Source organism: Triticum aestivum, chromosome 2D (genome assembly GCF_018294505.1).
Source record: "Triticum aestivum cultivar Chinese Spring chromosome 2D, IWGSC CS RefSeq v2.1, whole genome shotgun sequence".
Taxonomy (NCBI): Eukaryota; Viridiplantae; Streptophyta; class Magnoliopsida; order Poales; family Poaceae; genus Triticum; species Triticum aestivum.
The window spans coordinates 627,176,567-627,193,260 of NC_057799.1; the positions used below are offsets into that span (position 1 = coordinate 627,176,567).

At 42.8% G+C, this 16,694-nt stretch overlaps 1 protein-coding gene across 1 annotated transcript; it reads right to left on the minus strand.

Moving 5' to 3' along the window:
* Nucleotides 1-5,102: 5,102 nt before the first annotated feature.
* On the minus strand, nt 5,103-10,631 carry LOC123050558 (WAT1-related protein At5g64700-like). Its single transcript, XM_044473336.1, has 8 exons — nt 10,377-10,631; nt 8,274-8,445; nt 8,102-8,164; nt 7,462-7,578; nt 7,039-7,279; nt 6,808-6,966; nt 6,227-6,378; nt 5,103-5,650 (listed from the first exon to the last, which is right to left on the minus strand). Exons 1-8 carry the CDS (start codon nt 10,597-10,599, stop codon nt 5,491-5,493), a joined length of 1,287 nt encoding a protein of 428 aa, XP_044329271.1. The 5' UTR covers nt 10,600-10,631; the 3' UTR covers nt 5,103-5,490.
* Between the last annotated feature and the right edge of the window lie 6,063 nt (nt 10,632-16,694).

A 16,694-nucleotide genomic window follows, 5' to 3' on the forward strand; every position in this document is an offset into this window, starting at 1 on the left:
TGTTCTCCCTCCCTGTCCCTGGTGAGTAACAGCGCCCACATTTACGCCACCACACAATAACACAAGCAGATGTGTAGCTAGATAATTTTTTCAATGTGGACGTACCAACCATATCTCTTGCTTGCTCGTAAAGGCTGATAGAGACAAGGAGAGATACAGTAAGCACGGCGACTATGTCTCGCATTAAGCCAGAGGATAGAACATCTCTCGCTGAAGGAGTCTGTTAATTGGGCCGGCCCATTCGCTGGCAGTTAATGAAGAAAAGAGGGGAAGAAAAATGGAGAGCAACTAGTCAACGAGCGCTCCTTCGGGAGCCTCGCAACGATCAGCGCTACTTGACGCGCTCTCAGCCATTTGTCCCGTGTCGCGCTCTGGAAACTCCCTCCAGATTTTATTTTTTTATTTTATTTTTCCGCGTGCGTTTTTGGCTTTTTAAACGGGTTTTTTCTTGGTTTTGGTTTTCCCCCGATCTTCCTTAGCTTTTCGACCAAAAAAATGTTCGAAAAAAAAATTGCACGAAAAAACGCGCTTTCTTTTTTTCCCTTTCGCGAAAGTCACGGTTTTTCTTCCGCGAGAGGCACGGTTGTGCTTTAGCGAGAGTCACGGCCGTGCCTTTCGGTAACGAAAAAAAACACGTTTCTGTTTTTTTTTTCTTTGCGAGAGTCACGGTTTTACTTCCGCGAGAGGCACAGTTGTGCATTCGCGAGAGCCACCGCCGTGCCTCTCGGAAAGGGAAAAACAAATCACGTTTTCTGTTTTTTTTTTCTTTCGTGAAAGTCACGGTTTTGCTTCCGCGAGAGGCACGGTTGTGCTTCGCGAGAGTCACGGCCGTGTCTCTTGGAAAGGGAAAAAATTCGCGTTTTCTTTTTTTCGCGAGAGTCACGGTTTTGCTTTCGCCAGAGGCACGGGCGTGCCTCTTTCAGAAAGGAAAAAACGCGTTTTTTTTCCTTCCATGAGAGTCACGGTTTACCTTCCACGAGAGGCACGGTTGTGATTTCGGGGGAGGCACGGACGTGCCTCTTTCGAAAAGGGAAAAAACCCATGCTCCCGGTTTGGTTTTTTCGTCTGGTGTTTTTCATGAAAAAAAGTTCGTCAAAACCTATTAACATGGGATCTAGTTTTGAAGATCTCGACGCGAGGAATCCAATGGTGAAAACGGTTTGAGATTTGGACACACGGTTTAAGAGATAAAACGTTTTGAATAAACGGATCTACGAAAAAAGGGAAAACTTTCAGGTTGCGACAAGTGGCGCGCTGCATGTGCGCCACTTATCGTGACTTGGGAAGGTGGAATGTTCTTTGCAACGAGTACTCTTTAATTAGTGATTTTGAGAAAAATGAGGGAGACGATACAACGTCTCTCGCTAAAGGAGTCCGTTAATTGGGCCGGCGTCATTCGCTGGCAGTTAATGAGGAAGAAAGGGGACGAAAAATGGGGGCTCTCCCGGTTCATAACCCGAATTAAGCCTGGATTTTTACTGTTTATTATCAGTTTTTCCAGTTTTTTCTCTCTTTTCTCTATTTTTTGTTTCTCTTTTGGTTTTTCTTACGTTTGTTTTCGTTTTCACTCTACATTTTTTTATATGTCAAAAATATTTTTTTAATAAGTGATCAATATTTTTTGTATACACGTTCAACATTGTCCGAATGCTTATTCAACTTTATTTAAATACCTGTTCAACATTTTTTAAATACTTGTTCAACATTTTTTAATATGTATCCAACATTTTCTAAATACTTGTTCAACATTTTTAATACTTATTCAACATCTTCAAATACTTGTTTAATATTTTTTAAATTCTTGTTCAATATTTTTAGAATGCTTGTTCAACATTTTTCAAATGCTTGTTCAACATTTTTCAAATACTTGTTCAACATTTCTTCAAATCCTTGTTCAACATTTCCAGAATGCTTGATTAACACTTTTTTCAAATAGTTGGTCAACATTTTTCAAATACATATTCAACACTTTTTGAATGCTTGATCAACATTTTTCAAATACTTATACAACATTTTCCAAATTTTTTTGTAGAGTGTTTTTGTAATATATATTTATAATATTTGAAAGTATAAACAAAAATGCAAAAATAAAGCAAAAAGCATAAAAAACAGAAAACCAGGCTGTGGCTTCGCGCGCGTGGGCCAGCCCATGTTGCTCGCACCCTTCAGCGAAGATTGCCTTGCTCTCGCAGAATGCGAGATATAGGGGCTCACTACATAAAGAACTGGATGAGAGCATCTACATACCGGACCCCTAAAATTCCCCTAGGGCGGATGGGCCGGTCCGACACCACTCAAACCCAACCCAATCTAGGGTGGAAGTGTGGAGGCCCTGACGGGTTCGTCACGTTGGATCCGATAGACCGGACTCAAGCCAATTCCGTTCAAATTGTTCCCAACCTTCTCCGACCTATCATCTTCCTCTCCTCTCTTCCGCCTCGCCCGCGTCGGCCCATCCCTAGCTTCGTCGTCGTCCCGACCCCACGGCACCACCACCACTGGCAGAAAACCCCTCCTTGCCACCCCCGCCGCCCCTTAGGTTGCCGCCGCGGTACGTCTTGCTCCTCCGGTCAGACATCTTGCCCTCTGTGTGTTCGACAAAAGGTCACGATGGATTCGTCGGATAAGGAGTTTCACAACAATGAGCTTGATGCATTCATCCAAAAAGAGTTTGTGGATTTGTCGAATTCGTTGGACAAAGAGGTCATGATGATGATAAGCACCCAGGAGCAAATGGAGAAGAAATCGGAGCATATTCTAAACTATAAGGGTTCGTCTCTAGTTCCGCCGCCGTCCCAACCCCACAGTGCCACCACCACCAGCACAAAAACCCTCCTCGTCATCCTCGCCTCCCCTCACAGTTGCCGCCACGGTACGTCCTGCTCCTCCGGTCATACACCTTGCCCTCTATGTGTTTGACAAAATGTCTGAGCTGTTTTTTTTAATTGTAGGTACATCGTCGGGTAAGGAATTTCAGAACAATGAGCTTGATGCATTCACTCAAAAAGAGTTTGTTGGTTTGTCGAATTCGTTGAGCATCCAGGAGGAAATAGAGAAGGAAATGAATCATATTCTAAACTACAAGGGTTAGATGAAGGGGAGGAGAATTGTACGCCGGGATAGGATTGTTGGCACACAACTGCTCTACAAGGACTACTTTCAACCCAAACCAAAGTTCCATGATGGAATTTTTTTTTTGGTGTCGCTTCCAGATGAGAAAACCCTTGTTCCCGTGCGTGGTGGAGGGCGTGGAGGCACAGGATCCCTACTTCAGTCTCAAAAAAGAATTGATGTAGGGCTAAGCCCTGATTTACCCGGATCTTCACAAATTGGAGTTACTTTGCAAGAAACAAAGTATGTCATCTACTTTCAAAGTTGATATAATAACAACTTTTAAGCTGTACTCACACGGTACACTTTACACACCCAAAGGAAATAATTGGTCCATGCATATACCTTGGACTTGGATGGTGGCGTCCTGGCCGTGGACGGCAGTGGCACACAGCACGGTCGTGCCATTGCCAGCGCCCTTCGAAGTCCAGTTCAAGCCCCTATCAACTCCAGCCGACGCCGCCAACGAGTGAAGGGTTGGGAGTGCAGCTGGCCCGACGAACGAGACATAGCGAGGGCGAAGGAAGAGATGGGCAAGGTGGGGGTAAGCTTGGACGCTGCCATGGCAACGATGCGAGAAGGGAAGATGGCTGCTGGGGTATACATATCGAGTGACAGGTTCAGTTCACTGGCCAATGGATACATGGTCGAATTAGTAGTCATGGACGGGAGACATCAGTTTTGGGTCCGTTTGTCCACAGTCCACAGACCTCAGTAATCATTCTCCCTCTGCTATTTGAATACGGTCTGCATATATTGTTTCGAATTCTACTCCCTCCGTCTCATAATGTAAGACGTTTTCTGACACGAGTGTAGTGTTGAAAAAACGTTTTACATTATAGGTCAAAAAACGTCTTACATTATGAGATGTGATAGAGTTTACCTTGTTGTCTAGGTATTCATCATGTTTATTTCATCGCATTAGTTCGTTCATGCACGTAGTCATGTCCAACCAACTTAGCTGCGGCCATGTAGTCGCCTGAAGATGAGATCATGTGTACATGCAAACTAGTACTGGGTTAGACAATTAGAAAATAAATGCATATAGATTAGGGAAGATGTACTTGAGCACGACAGGTTAGTCATGTCAAGTTGTGAGCGTCACATGGCGTCGTGTGTGTGGCACAAATGTGTGTATGTGCCGTTGCATTAGCAAGTAGTCTATCTGCATGGATGTGTTAGCTAGCTAGCTGCGTTCGCTGCGGAGCCGGAGCGGCTGAGTCGCGTGGCAGATCGACGAGGAGAAAGAATCGGGAGCAATCAGTTGTGGCTTGGTCCTGTGCGTGCATATCCAACGTTCTGCAGACTTGGTTGCTACTCAAAGTGAAGCTAGCCGGTTGAGTAAGAGTCGGAAGTAGTTGCGGGCTTTGTACGTGCGTCTGCGTGCGTGGAGTTAGTGGGTGAGTGGCTGCGTGTTGGCTGTGTAACACTGGCTACTTAAGCCCATGTATTTGCATTGTGTCAGGTGTGGGAAGAAATAGAGAAAAGGCAAAGTTGTGTGTGCCAAGAGTCTCTGTGCGTATCTTCTTCAACCTCTAGACTTGTGTTCTTCTATCTTTCGTGTGTGAGAGTCTTCTTCCTCCTCCGGCTGCGCCAACATTGAGATGGAGGGAGTACAAGGTTATGCTCTAATGAGAACTTGTGTGAAAATGTGTTGGAGATGCTTAGGCATGCACGTCCGATGAGGCACTTGGGCACTCCTTTTGCATGCAAATCAAATGGAACCTGGAGGTTCCAATCCCTTGTTGGGTCGAGTTCTCCATTAAATGTAAGAACCGAATTACTTTGTGTACGATGGTTTTCCATCCGATTCCTGTATGACAAGAGAAGGGCCCGCTTCCATATGTTGTGGCCAACAACACTAGATCAATCTGATCCTACAAATGTCATATGAATTTTCATCATATGTGTAGTAACTCTCATGTAAGAAATGCAGAAAACATGATAGTAAACACAGCTTACTGCAACAACTTGCAAAACCAGAATGCAACAATGAGAGGTACTAACTTCACCAAATAATGTTACTGTACCACAACATACAAAATACTAGTTCAACAAATTACTAACACCGTGTTTGACCATGTTTCCTACTAATACATAGAGGGCACATTTTGTGACGTAGACCCATAACACCAAATCACCAATTTGTGCAATTGCGTGTATTCTCAAGTTGAAGATATTGTCCTAGGTGGCATCACAATACTATAATCCGATAAGATACATACCTTGTAAACTAGGGTTTTACTTCATTGGAAATCATTAACGCACCACGAAACATCTTAGGATTGGTCAAATCATTTTAGTTTACTATCTCACATGTTAAACATAGTTGGTTTCAACTGCTAATTTGAAGCTCATTAGAAGCTTGTTTCCCCAAAATTAAGGACCAAATCTTCGATCCTCACACTTCGAGTTGTGGGTAGGTTGCGCCTGAAGCTTTTCATTGCTTGAACATGATATCGTGTTCACATGTATCTCTTTGGCCTTTCCATAGAGGTACATATACAAACCACTGAAAACCAAAGCACTACCCAACAAGCTGCCATATAACAGTAAAATGTATCACTTACGGAATAAAAGAGCATGTAAAGATTAAAATAACTAACAATCAAACTATGGTATATGATGTAATTCTAGTGCAACAATGTATAACAAAATCACAACATTCATTAAGCTACATTGTTCAATATTTCTGTTTCATCATACGTTACGGTACAATTTTTCACTATCTCTATTCCAAACCACTAGGTGGCTATAGGAGACACTGCATTAACAAAACTCATCAATTATATATTGATTGATCATATGGATCATAAGGCATGCTTCACACGTAGGTACATACACCATGATAAGCACAAATATATTTAAGCACCATTTTCTTGAAATTAAATAAAGGAACATTTATATTTGTCACAAGAATGATTTTTCCCAGTGCTATTGTGTCTTCAAGTCATGATTTATAATTTTGTGTAACTTTATTAGATAATGATAACTACATTGAGAATATACACACCCTAGGGATAGAGACATTATATTATGTCCAATTATAATACCTACACATACATAAAAAAAAGCTTTGAATGCGAGTCCAAATACTAGACAAAAATACACGTACCTCCCAACTGTGAGGCTTTCTCCTAGCAATAAAGCCCCAAGAACCATGGTGAAAACAATCGATAATGTGCTGAACATTGGTGGAAAAACAGGACCTCGCTTTTCCACAGCATAGAGATTTAACCAATACTTGGCGGCTGTGCCAAGTGCAGCCTATGTTCCAAATCAAGTATGTGACACATTATTGCCTATTTTTTCAACTATAAAGTTAAAAAATATGGAAAGAAATGTTTTGAATATTCAATATCATGAAGTAGTTGGATCTCGAACCATATATGATGTCCTCATAGGCAAGTTTTTACAATTTTGATCTAAGTTAACATTTAACTTTTAAGAATGATATGCCCGTTGATTCTTGTAGCTAGAATAAAGGTTGAATACACCACAATCTCTAACAAATATTATCCTTACAAGCTATCCATATCTATGTTGAAAACATATCTTGCTCGGGTTGCTTGATAAACTAAGATTAGCTTGTAAATGTAGTGGAATTATCAACTAGATCTGAAAATGTGGAAAGTAGTGGAAATCATGCAATAGTAAGAGATTTCTAAAATTGAGCAGATTATGGAAAAGACTTACTGAGTAGACAATTGTTAATAGTTGAATGTTCCATCCTACTTGCCAAGCAAGTTTGTCTCTTCTCAAAAATATTCCTATGGCACATGTTTGCAAACCACCTAGAGCACAGGTCAACACTGATGACCAATGTTTCCACGGATACACCTTTAAAACTTTCACCTGCATTATTGGAAACCCTTCGTTATAGAAACAAGACTTAGTCTAAAGCCACCGTATCAGAATTGGACATACCTGTATGGGGTACCAAAATGCATAGCATATGCAATCACCCAACAAAAGTAAGGTGCCTCTCAAATGGTGGCATCCTCCGGCTACTCCATTAGAACTCTTAGTGATACCTCTTATAACTGGAGACCAGAGATGCAGTTCCTTCCCATTGTATAGGCTTATTAATAAAGCCCCTCCAAAGCATACCAATGCACCAACCACCTTCGCGCTACCTTCCTTGGATTTGAGGCGCAAGGTCTCCATGCTGCAAAATATATTTTGAAATTTTATTTTTTAATCTCTAGGATTAAGGTACATAACTAAGTTGTTTATTCGCGGAGACGAAGTTACAAATTAGTAGAGGAAAGCAGGATGGGGGGGGGGGGTCCATCCTACATTGGAGAGAAGGAGTTATGGTGTTGTACGGTGGAGGCAAGGAGTTTTTACCCAAGCAATATTGAAAGGACGAAAGTGAAGAGCGGAGTTAAACCGGAGAAGATCACACCATAGGAAGCAGTTGTGTCATGTAGCCCGTAGTAATACATGGCCATAGGCAACGAGTACCTATACAATGTCAAAATATCACTGTCAATATCAATAAACATTATTCCTTAATCATATACTCAAAGAAAAAGAAACTGTATCATACTTGACATTTGGTCTATATAATAAACTATGAAATTGATTAAACAGAAGTTGTGCATCTCAACCTGTTCATTTATTTTGCAATTACAAATGAATAAAAAAGGCATAAAACATTCGATAAAGAATCTGGTACACAAGTTTTCCATATGTCCGAGGAGGATTTAAAAAAGTGTTAGCATATGGGGGTTAGAAACTCATTCAGGTTCAGTTTAAGCTTTGTACTTGTGTTGAATGAATTAGTTGGCTAATGTATGCTTGGTCATCTTCGGACCAACGTAAAACCACTTCCCCAATTCGGTTGATTGATTTTTTATGACAAGATACACATATATAAACATTGAACAAAATATAGAGTTTAGAGGATAAAAAACAAACAAACTACAAAACTAATTATATTATGTTAGTGCAAAGGTATATAAGATAGTTCATCGAGCGTATATACCCGACAAAAGCATTGATGAAGAGCCAACCAAGAGCCTTCTTATCCAATTCTTTCCACTTCCCACTGCAGATTTGTCAAACATATTATTTAGGCAATGATTAAAAATTATATTATTATTTTCCATGAAAATAATATGTTTTATTAAAAATAATAAAGATAAAAAACTCCTCACCTTTCGAGGAGCAGGGCAAATGGCAAGATAAAAATGGCACCCAGAATGCTTCTATAACAAAGCAATGAGAATACAAACATGCCGCTATCAACTGCTACCTTGCCTAGCAGTATAGTTCCTGTGTTGAAGAGCTCCACAAGGACCACACAAACAGTTGGTTTCCACTTGCTTCCTGTGCGGCAATTTCAATCACAATATTAAAAAGTAGAACTTGTCAATCTCTATTTCATGCCAGAACCACATATGAGCTACATATAGTTGCACCTACTAGATAAATACTCGTATTACGTTGTGAAGCACAAACACAGATAAGATTGCGTATCCCATGAAGGACGCACCCGGTACATAGATACATGGGGCATACACTCAACCTAAGTATATATTTTTTTCATTGACATAAACATTAAGATAATTGGCCATAGGTTTTCACAAATATGAGCACAAAAGAGCACTGAGTTTTCCACTGTATATTTAGTAGAGGTTGCAGAAATTGCAATGTACTTTCCCACTTTACTTAGGTTATCAAGCTGAGCTTTGCAGAATGGATGAGATTTCAAAATGTGCGGACTAAGAGCATCTACAGCCGGGCAGCCCAAATCGGCCTCAAATGCCTGGGTTGCCCGCCCGGTCACTGACCAGTCACGACTTTTTGACCCAGACGGGTGCCTCAAATGTCCGGGCTGTCCGGCACGCCTCATATCCAGCCCAAATATGGGGCGGATATGAGGGATCCGGGATTGTCCGCCACGTCAGCCCGGCCCACCACGACCCCACGCTTGTCCTCACATTTACCCCCAATCCGGAAACCCTAGCTCACTCCGCTCTCGCTCCGTCCCTTCTTCTCCCCTCCAATTCGATCCATCCGACAGCTCCGGCGACCATGTCGAGCGCTGGCAGCCGCTCCGACTCCGACATGGACATCGACGAGGAGCTCGCCCTCCGCATTTCCCTCAAGAGGTCCAAGGTGGACATAAGGGGCAGTTCCAGATTTGTAGCGTCGCCTCTCCCCCGCCGGCGCAGCGAGGACACTGACGCTGGCTCTTCCCGTCCCGCGCACAGCTCCGCAAGGGTAGCGCAGTCCGCCTCGACCCCATGCCGTCCCCTGCCCCCTCCCCCCGCCCCGGCTGCTGCTCCCTCGCGTGGGCAGCGTTGGGTGCTTGTGCCCGCCCCGCCGGCACGGACGCGCACTGCCTGCCGCGAGAGGCAGCGGGCGAGGGAGAGGGACGGCAGCGGAGAGCTCTGCCCACCGCCGCCGCGGGTTACCGGCGGAGCCCGACGAGGACGAGCAGGTTCTCACGTGGGTCTACTGTCGGTCGCTTACGACGGCAGAGACGAACGCTCGGCGGCTCCACCAGAAGAACGTGAAGGCTCTCTGGCTTGCCATCGAGCAGTCTGAGCGGGAAGCGAAGGAGAAGGCGACGGAGGCGGCTCGGCTGGCCAAGCTCAGGTGCCAGCAGAACCGGGCCGTCTAGCTCCTGAAGGGCCTCATCATCGTCTCCTCCTCCTCGTCCGAGGACCACGGCTCCTCGTCTGACAAATCGGACGATCCTCCACCAGTCGCCGACGACTATAGCTGCGTCGGCGACCAGAAGGGGAAAGGGCCGTCTCGAAAGTGGTGAAGTTCAATTTCATTTCAAGTTTTAGATGTAGTATAAAGTTGTCTGTCGTTTATGTGAACTTTGGTGGACCTTTGAACAGCCGTTCGTGATCTTTTGGTGAACTATTGTGCTATCCTATGTCTGATTATATGTCCGGTCAGCTGATAAACGTAGTTTCATCGACGTTGCATGATTTAGTATGGATATAGGGGTTCGGATATGAGATACACGGATGTGGACGATGGGATTTGTGGGGTGCCCGGTCAGTGCCCGCGGACGCGTCTGCGGACGTTTGAGAGGCCGGATTTGCCAAATCCGGTTGTAGATGCTCTAACTTCCCAAGGGCTGAATTCCAGCTGCTTTCAAGCAAAACAACATAAACTTTGCACAAAAAAAGTATGGCTAGTAATTTCGAAGTTGATAGAATAACAACTTTTAAGCTATAGCTGCTACGCACACGGTACACTTTATACACACCCAAAGGAAACAATGGGTCCATGCATACCTTGGACTTGGATGTTGGTGTCCTGGCCGTGGACGGCAGTGGCACACAGCACGGTCGTGCCACGGCCAACGCCCTTCGAAGTCCAGCTCAAGCCCATATCAGCTCGCGCCGACGCCGCCTCCGGGTGAAGGGTTGGGGAGCGCGGCTGGCCCGACGGCGAGCGAGAGGTGGCGAGGGCGAGGGATGAGACGGGCAAGGTGGGGGTAAGTTTGGACGCTGCCATGGCAACGGTGCGAGAGCCGAGAGGGAAGATGGCTTGACGGACTGGAAGGGATGGAGCTGGCGACGTATACATATCGAGTGGCCAATTAGTAGTCGATATATGGGTCCAATTAGTAGTCGAACGGAAGAATTCGGTTTTTGGACCGTTTGTGAGCTGCATGTGCATGCATGGCACGTTTGTCGTCCAGGAACCGAAGCCCGATGAGCAGGCAGGTGGTGGGTGCATACTTCCGTGCTTAATTGCCGCCGAATCGTTGATCGTATCAGGCGCGGTCGTCGCTTACCGACACTTGGTCCACGCATGCACCCGACGACGAGGCGAGTCGTCGGGGCGGGGGAGAAGATGCGGCGATCCATCGCACAGTGCTAGTGGCCACCGGCGAATGGCGATTGCAGTATGTACAGCCGCCGAGAGACAGATAGTCTCTGCCAGCACGTCCATCGACCGGCCCCAATAATTGATAACTTGGCCCATTCGAAGCTCAAAGCAACCGAAATACTCTGTACTATCAATGACTTACACCGGTGCTAAACTGTAACTGATACCAAAGGGAACAATGGGTCCATTCATGTACAATACTAGTACATTGTTTTTTTTTAACACAGTACAAGGCCATATACACATACATAGACTCAGCCATATAGACGCACGCAAACCAGCACATCCGACATACTAAGCCGGCATCACATTTTGAGATTGACAAAGCCACTATAGACACCTCGTGGTCGACGGGAGCGTCTCTCCCCACTCAACAAATATCACCAAAAAAATGAAATAAATTCAGAAAAATACGATAGCTAATGCCAAGTCTAGAACTTGAATTTTGATGGGCTTGTTCCATTGTTATGAAACCTCTCAAGTTCGCCATTGTAGGCTTGGAGTTGGATGTCATGTCATGGACGGCCTCGATCTGAGAGCTCTTTTGGTCCAAGAACCGAACCCGATGCACAGACAAAGTGCTAGACTAATGACAGGTACTATAGGATCTTTTAATTAGTACCTCCAAATCATCGATCTAGTAATCTCTCTGTTTTTATTTACTCTGTATATTAGATTTGACGGAAGTCAAACTTTTCAAAGTTTGACCAAATTTATAGAAAACAATACAAACACATTTCATTTGTACCCCTGGCAAACTCGAACTTACTATAACAAATCTATATGATGTGAAATTACATTAAAAAATGAATCTAATGGTATTGACTTATTAGTGTATATGTTAATATTTTTGTTTATAATCCTTGTCAAAGTTTATAAAGCTTGACTTTGATCAAAACTAATACGCGGACTAAATAAAAACGGAGGGAGTACCTCCAAATCGTCGATTGTATCAGCGCGCGATCTCTTCTTCCCGTCAACATGTTCCAAACTGCAGGCGGGCTGGACGGGGATGACCATTCCATACGGCACATAGAGCTAGTTGCAATCAGTGCTACAGGGTGAAGCTGATTTAAAATGGACTTTTATCTATTGCGGGGAGATGTAAATTAAATTTTCTGCCTTAACACACATTATGTCAACATAACAAATTTTAACAAAATATAGGACAACTGTTTTGAAAGTTTGAAATTCACATGAAGTGCAGCCGTTGTGGAGCTTGGGATGGGGCAGGCTGGGTGACGACGTTGTGATCCCCGTCGAAGAGCAGCCGGATAGGGGGAAGGATAAAGCACGTAACATGGAACCCAGATCCGGTTTCGCCGGCAGCGGAGCTAGCCGGATCACAGACATCAGGGTGGTCGCCGCCGCCCTACACTGCGTACAGTGTGGTCGCGAGAGTGGGCTTCATGTTCGCATCACAAAGCAAAAAATTTATGTTCTTTTTACGACGGCTAGGGTTTTCTTCTTTGGATCCCTGGAGGCACCCCACTCGCATCTCACTTGGCGTACATGGGCTTCGATGCGCGTCAAATTATTTGCTTGGCTAGCGATTCAAGACCGATGTTGGACGGCTGCATGCCTCTCTCGTCAAGGGCTGCCTCATGCTCCGAGCTGTGTACCGTGCGACCAGGCTCCTGAGATTATGCATCACTTGCTCATCGGTTGTTCTTTTCGGTGCGTGTTCTGGCATGGAACTCTCTCCGCCTACATGTTAGCAATGTCCATGTCGGCTGGAGAATGGAGATGATGAGTTCCTTGACTGGTGGGCGTCATCTACGGCGGCTGCTGCAGTCGGTCTCTGGAGAGGCCTTGCCTCGCTGGTTATTCTCGTTGCTTGGTACATCTGGAAGCACTGAAACGCCCTCCACCTTCGACAATGAGCGTCCTACTACTGTGCGCCTGCTCCAACTCATCTGCGATGAGGTGCATGCCTGGGCTTCTGCCGGAGCCAAGGGCCTAGCTGCTATACTTCCGAAGAGACATCCCTAAACACTTATTGGGTAAAAAATATATAAAGATGATAACAAACACAGCTTGCGGCAACCACTTGAGAAACAAGAATACAACACCGAGACACGAAATTCACCAAATAATGTTATTGCATCGTTACAACAAAAATATTAGTTCAACAAAAAAAAACTTACGCCTTGCCCATCGACATGTCCTACTAATATATTGAGCACATGTTTCGTGATGGAGACACCATCACCCAAATCACCACTTTGTGCAATTTCGTGCATTTTCTCAAGTTGAAGATATTGTCCTAGCGAGCATTATAATTACATAATCTGATAAGATAGATATACTCTGTGAAGTAGTCTTTTTCCTCGCTAGAAAACATCAATAAACCATGACACATTTTAGGATTGGTAAAACCATTTTAGTTTACTACCTCACATATTAACCTGAGTTGGTGTCTAACTGCTAATTCTCAAAGCTCACGAGAGTAGTTTCCCCAAAATTAAGGGCGAGATGATGGATCCTCACACTTTGAGTTCTGGGTAGGTTGCACCTGAAGCTTTTCATTACTTGAACCTGATGTCATCGTCACGTGTAGTTCTTTGGCCTTTCCATAGAGATACATATACAGACCACTGAAAACCACTGCACTACCCAGCAAGCTGCCATATAACAGTAAAATGTATCAGTTGTGGAATATAAGTGTTTATAAGTGTAAATACTAAAAGAACCAACGGTCAAACTATAATGTTGATGTACCACTAGTGCAAAATTGTACACCCAAGTCACAACAAGCTAAGGTACATTGCTCAGTATTTCTTTTTCACAATACGTTAAGCTACATTTCTTTTTCACTATATACATTCAAAACCACTAGATGGCCACAGGGGCCACATCATGAACAGAACACATCAATTACACTGGCCATATCACTCATAAGACTCGCTTCACACGTAGGACATACATCATGATAAACACAAAATATTTAAGCATCATTTTCTTAAAATTAAATAAAGGCACTTTTATATAGGACACAAGAATGATTTCTCCCTAGGCTATTTTTCCTTCAATCATGCTTTATTATATAATGGTAACTATGTGAGAATACCCACCCTCTAGTCACAAAAACTGTACAACTATAATACACACATATGTGTAAGAAAAACTAAAATATTTGAATATAAGTGCAAATATGAGACAAGGTACACGTACCTCCCAACCGTGAGGCTTTCTCCTAGTAATAATGCTCCAAGAACCATGGTGAAGACAACCGATAAGGTGTTGAACATTGGTTGGAAAACGGGGCCTCGCTTTTCCACGGCATAGAGATTTAACCAATACTTGGCTGATGTGCCAAGTGCAGCCTGCATTCCAAATCAAGTATGTGCCACATTACTGCCTATTTTTTTCAACTATCATGTGAAGAAAAAACTCAAAACACATGTTTTTAATATTCAACGTCATGAAGCAATTGGATCTCGAACAATATAGGAATTCCTCATAAGAAGGTTTTGCCAATTTTGAACTAAGCTAAAATTTAACTTTCAACAATGATATGCCCATTGATTTTGATAGGTAGAATAAAGGTTGAATACACTGCAAAATATTATCTAACAGATACTTTCCTCACAAATTCTTCTATATCTACAAATCAAAACCTATCTTGCTCGGCTTGCTTGCCTTTTGGCTGATAAACTAAGATTAGTTTATAGATATAGTGGAATGTCAATTAGATCTGACAATGTGGAAAGTAATGAAAATTCATACAATAATAGGGGATTTTGAAAATTGAGTCATTCTGGAAAAGACTTACCGAGTAGACAATTGTTAATAGTTGAATGTTCCATCCCACTTGCCAAGCCAGTTTGTCCCTTCTCATAAGTATTCCTATGGCACATGTTTGGAAACCACCTAGAACACATGTCAACATTGATGACCAATGTTTCCATGGGTAAACCTTTAAAACTTTTACCTTCATTATTAGAAACCCTTAGTCGTTACCGGTCAAAAACGAGGAAAAATTGAAATCATGTTATGCCTCTTAGGGGTAATATAGATCCAAGTGTTAGTTAAAAAATACCATATATATCAAAACTGGACATACCAGTACAGGGTATGAAAATGCATAGCGTATGCATTCACCCAACAAAAGCAAGGTACCCCTCAAATGGTGGTGTCCTCCGACAACTCCATTAGAACTCTTAGTGATACATTGTATAACCGGGGACCAGAGATGTAGTTCCTTTCCATTGTACAAGCTAATCAACAAAGCCCCACCAAAGCATACCAATGCACCAACCACCTTCGCACCGCCCTCCTTGGATTTGAGGTGCAAGTTCTCCATGCTGCAAAATATATATTGAGATTTCTATTTTTCTAAATCTTTATTGATTAAGAAGTTGCTTATTTGTAGGGACGAAGTTACTAGTAATTATAAATAATTAGGTAGAGGAAAGCAGGATGGTGTGGTAGCACCCCCTAGTTGTTGTATTCTACATTGGAAGAAAGGAGTTATGGTGTTCTAAGTTGGAGGAACGGATTGTTTACCCAAGCAATATTGACAGGACAAAAGTGAAGAGCGGAGTCAAACTTGAGAAGATCACGCCAAAGGAGGCGGTTGTGTCATGTAGCCCATTGTAGTACAAGGCCATAGGCAACGAGTATCTATACGAAGTAAAGATATCATTGTCAATATCAATATACCTGATTCCTTAACCATATACTAAAATAAAATTAACTATATCACACTTAACATTTGATCAATATAATGCGCTATGAAATTGATTAAACTGTAGTTGTGCATCTTAACCTCTTAATTCCTTTTGTGGTTATGAAGAAACAAAAGGCATAAGATATTTGAAGAATCTGGCAGAAAAGTTTTCCATTTATTTTGAGGATTTGAAAAAAGAAGTGTTAGCATATGGGGGTTGGAGAATCAGTCGGGTTCAGTTTAAGTTTTGACATGGAGCCAATGTGTTGATTGAATTAGTTGACTAATGCATGCTTTGTCATCATCAGACCAACATATAACCACATCTCCAAACTGGCTGATTGATTTTGACGGGAACAAAGGAAAAAATGCACATATATAAGCATTGAACAAAACATAGAGTTTAGAGGAGCGAAACTACAAAACTAATTATTTTATGTTAGTGCAAAGGTATATAAGGTTGTTCGACGGTGTATATACCCGACAAAAGCATTGACGAAGAGCCAGCCAAGAGCATTCTTATCCAATTCTTTCCACTTCCCACTGCATATATTTGTCATGCATATTCTTGAGTTAATGGTTAAAACTTACAATATTACTTTCCATGAAAATAGTAGATTGTTTCAAAAAAAATCTCACCTTTCGAGGAGTAGGGAAAATGGCAAGATGAAAACGGCACCTAGAATGCTTCTATAGCACAACAATGAGAATACAAACATGCCACCATCAACTACTACCTTGCCTAGCAGTATATTTCCTGTTTTAAAGAGCTCCACAAGGACAACACACACAATCGGTTTCCACCTGCTTCCTGTGCGGCAATTTCAATCACAATATTAGAATATAATTCCTATTCCCACGCAAGAGTTTTACTTAAATCTTACGTACTGTGAGAGAAGGAATAACTACCTAGAGCAAAACGTGCTAATACCGTCACCCAAGTGAACTACTACATAGGATTTAAGTAAACATATTACATAACAATAGCATTACTCATGTTAGAAGTAACACACATCACCCCTCCCCCAAAGTATTACCTCGTCAA

What these genes read in the sequence shown, in the direction of transcription:
- LOC123050558 (XM_044473336.1), bottom strand. Translation starts at nt 10,599, where the DNA reads ATGGCAGCGTCCAAACTTACCCCCACCTTGCCCGTCTCATCCCTCGCC. An exon ending in TTTGCCCTGCTCCTCGAAAG is followed by an intron (nt 8,165 to 8,273) that starts GTGAGGAGTTTT and finishes ACAAATCTGCAG; the next exon opens with TGGGAAGTGGAAAGAATTGG. An exon ending in TATTAACAATTGTCTACTCA is followed by an intron (nt 6,379 to 6,807) that starts GTAAGTCTTTTC and finishes TTTGGAACATAG; the next exon opens with GCTGCACTTGGCACAGCCGC.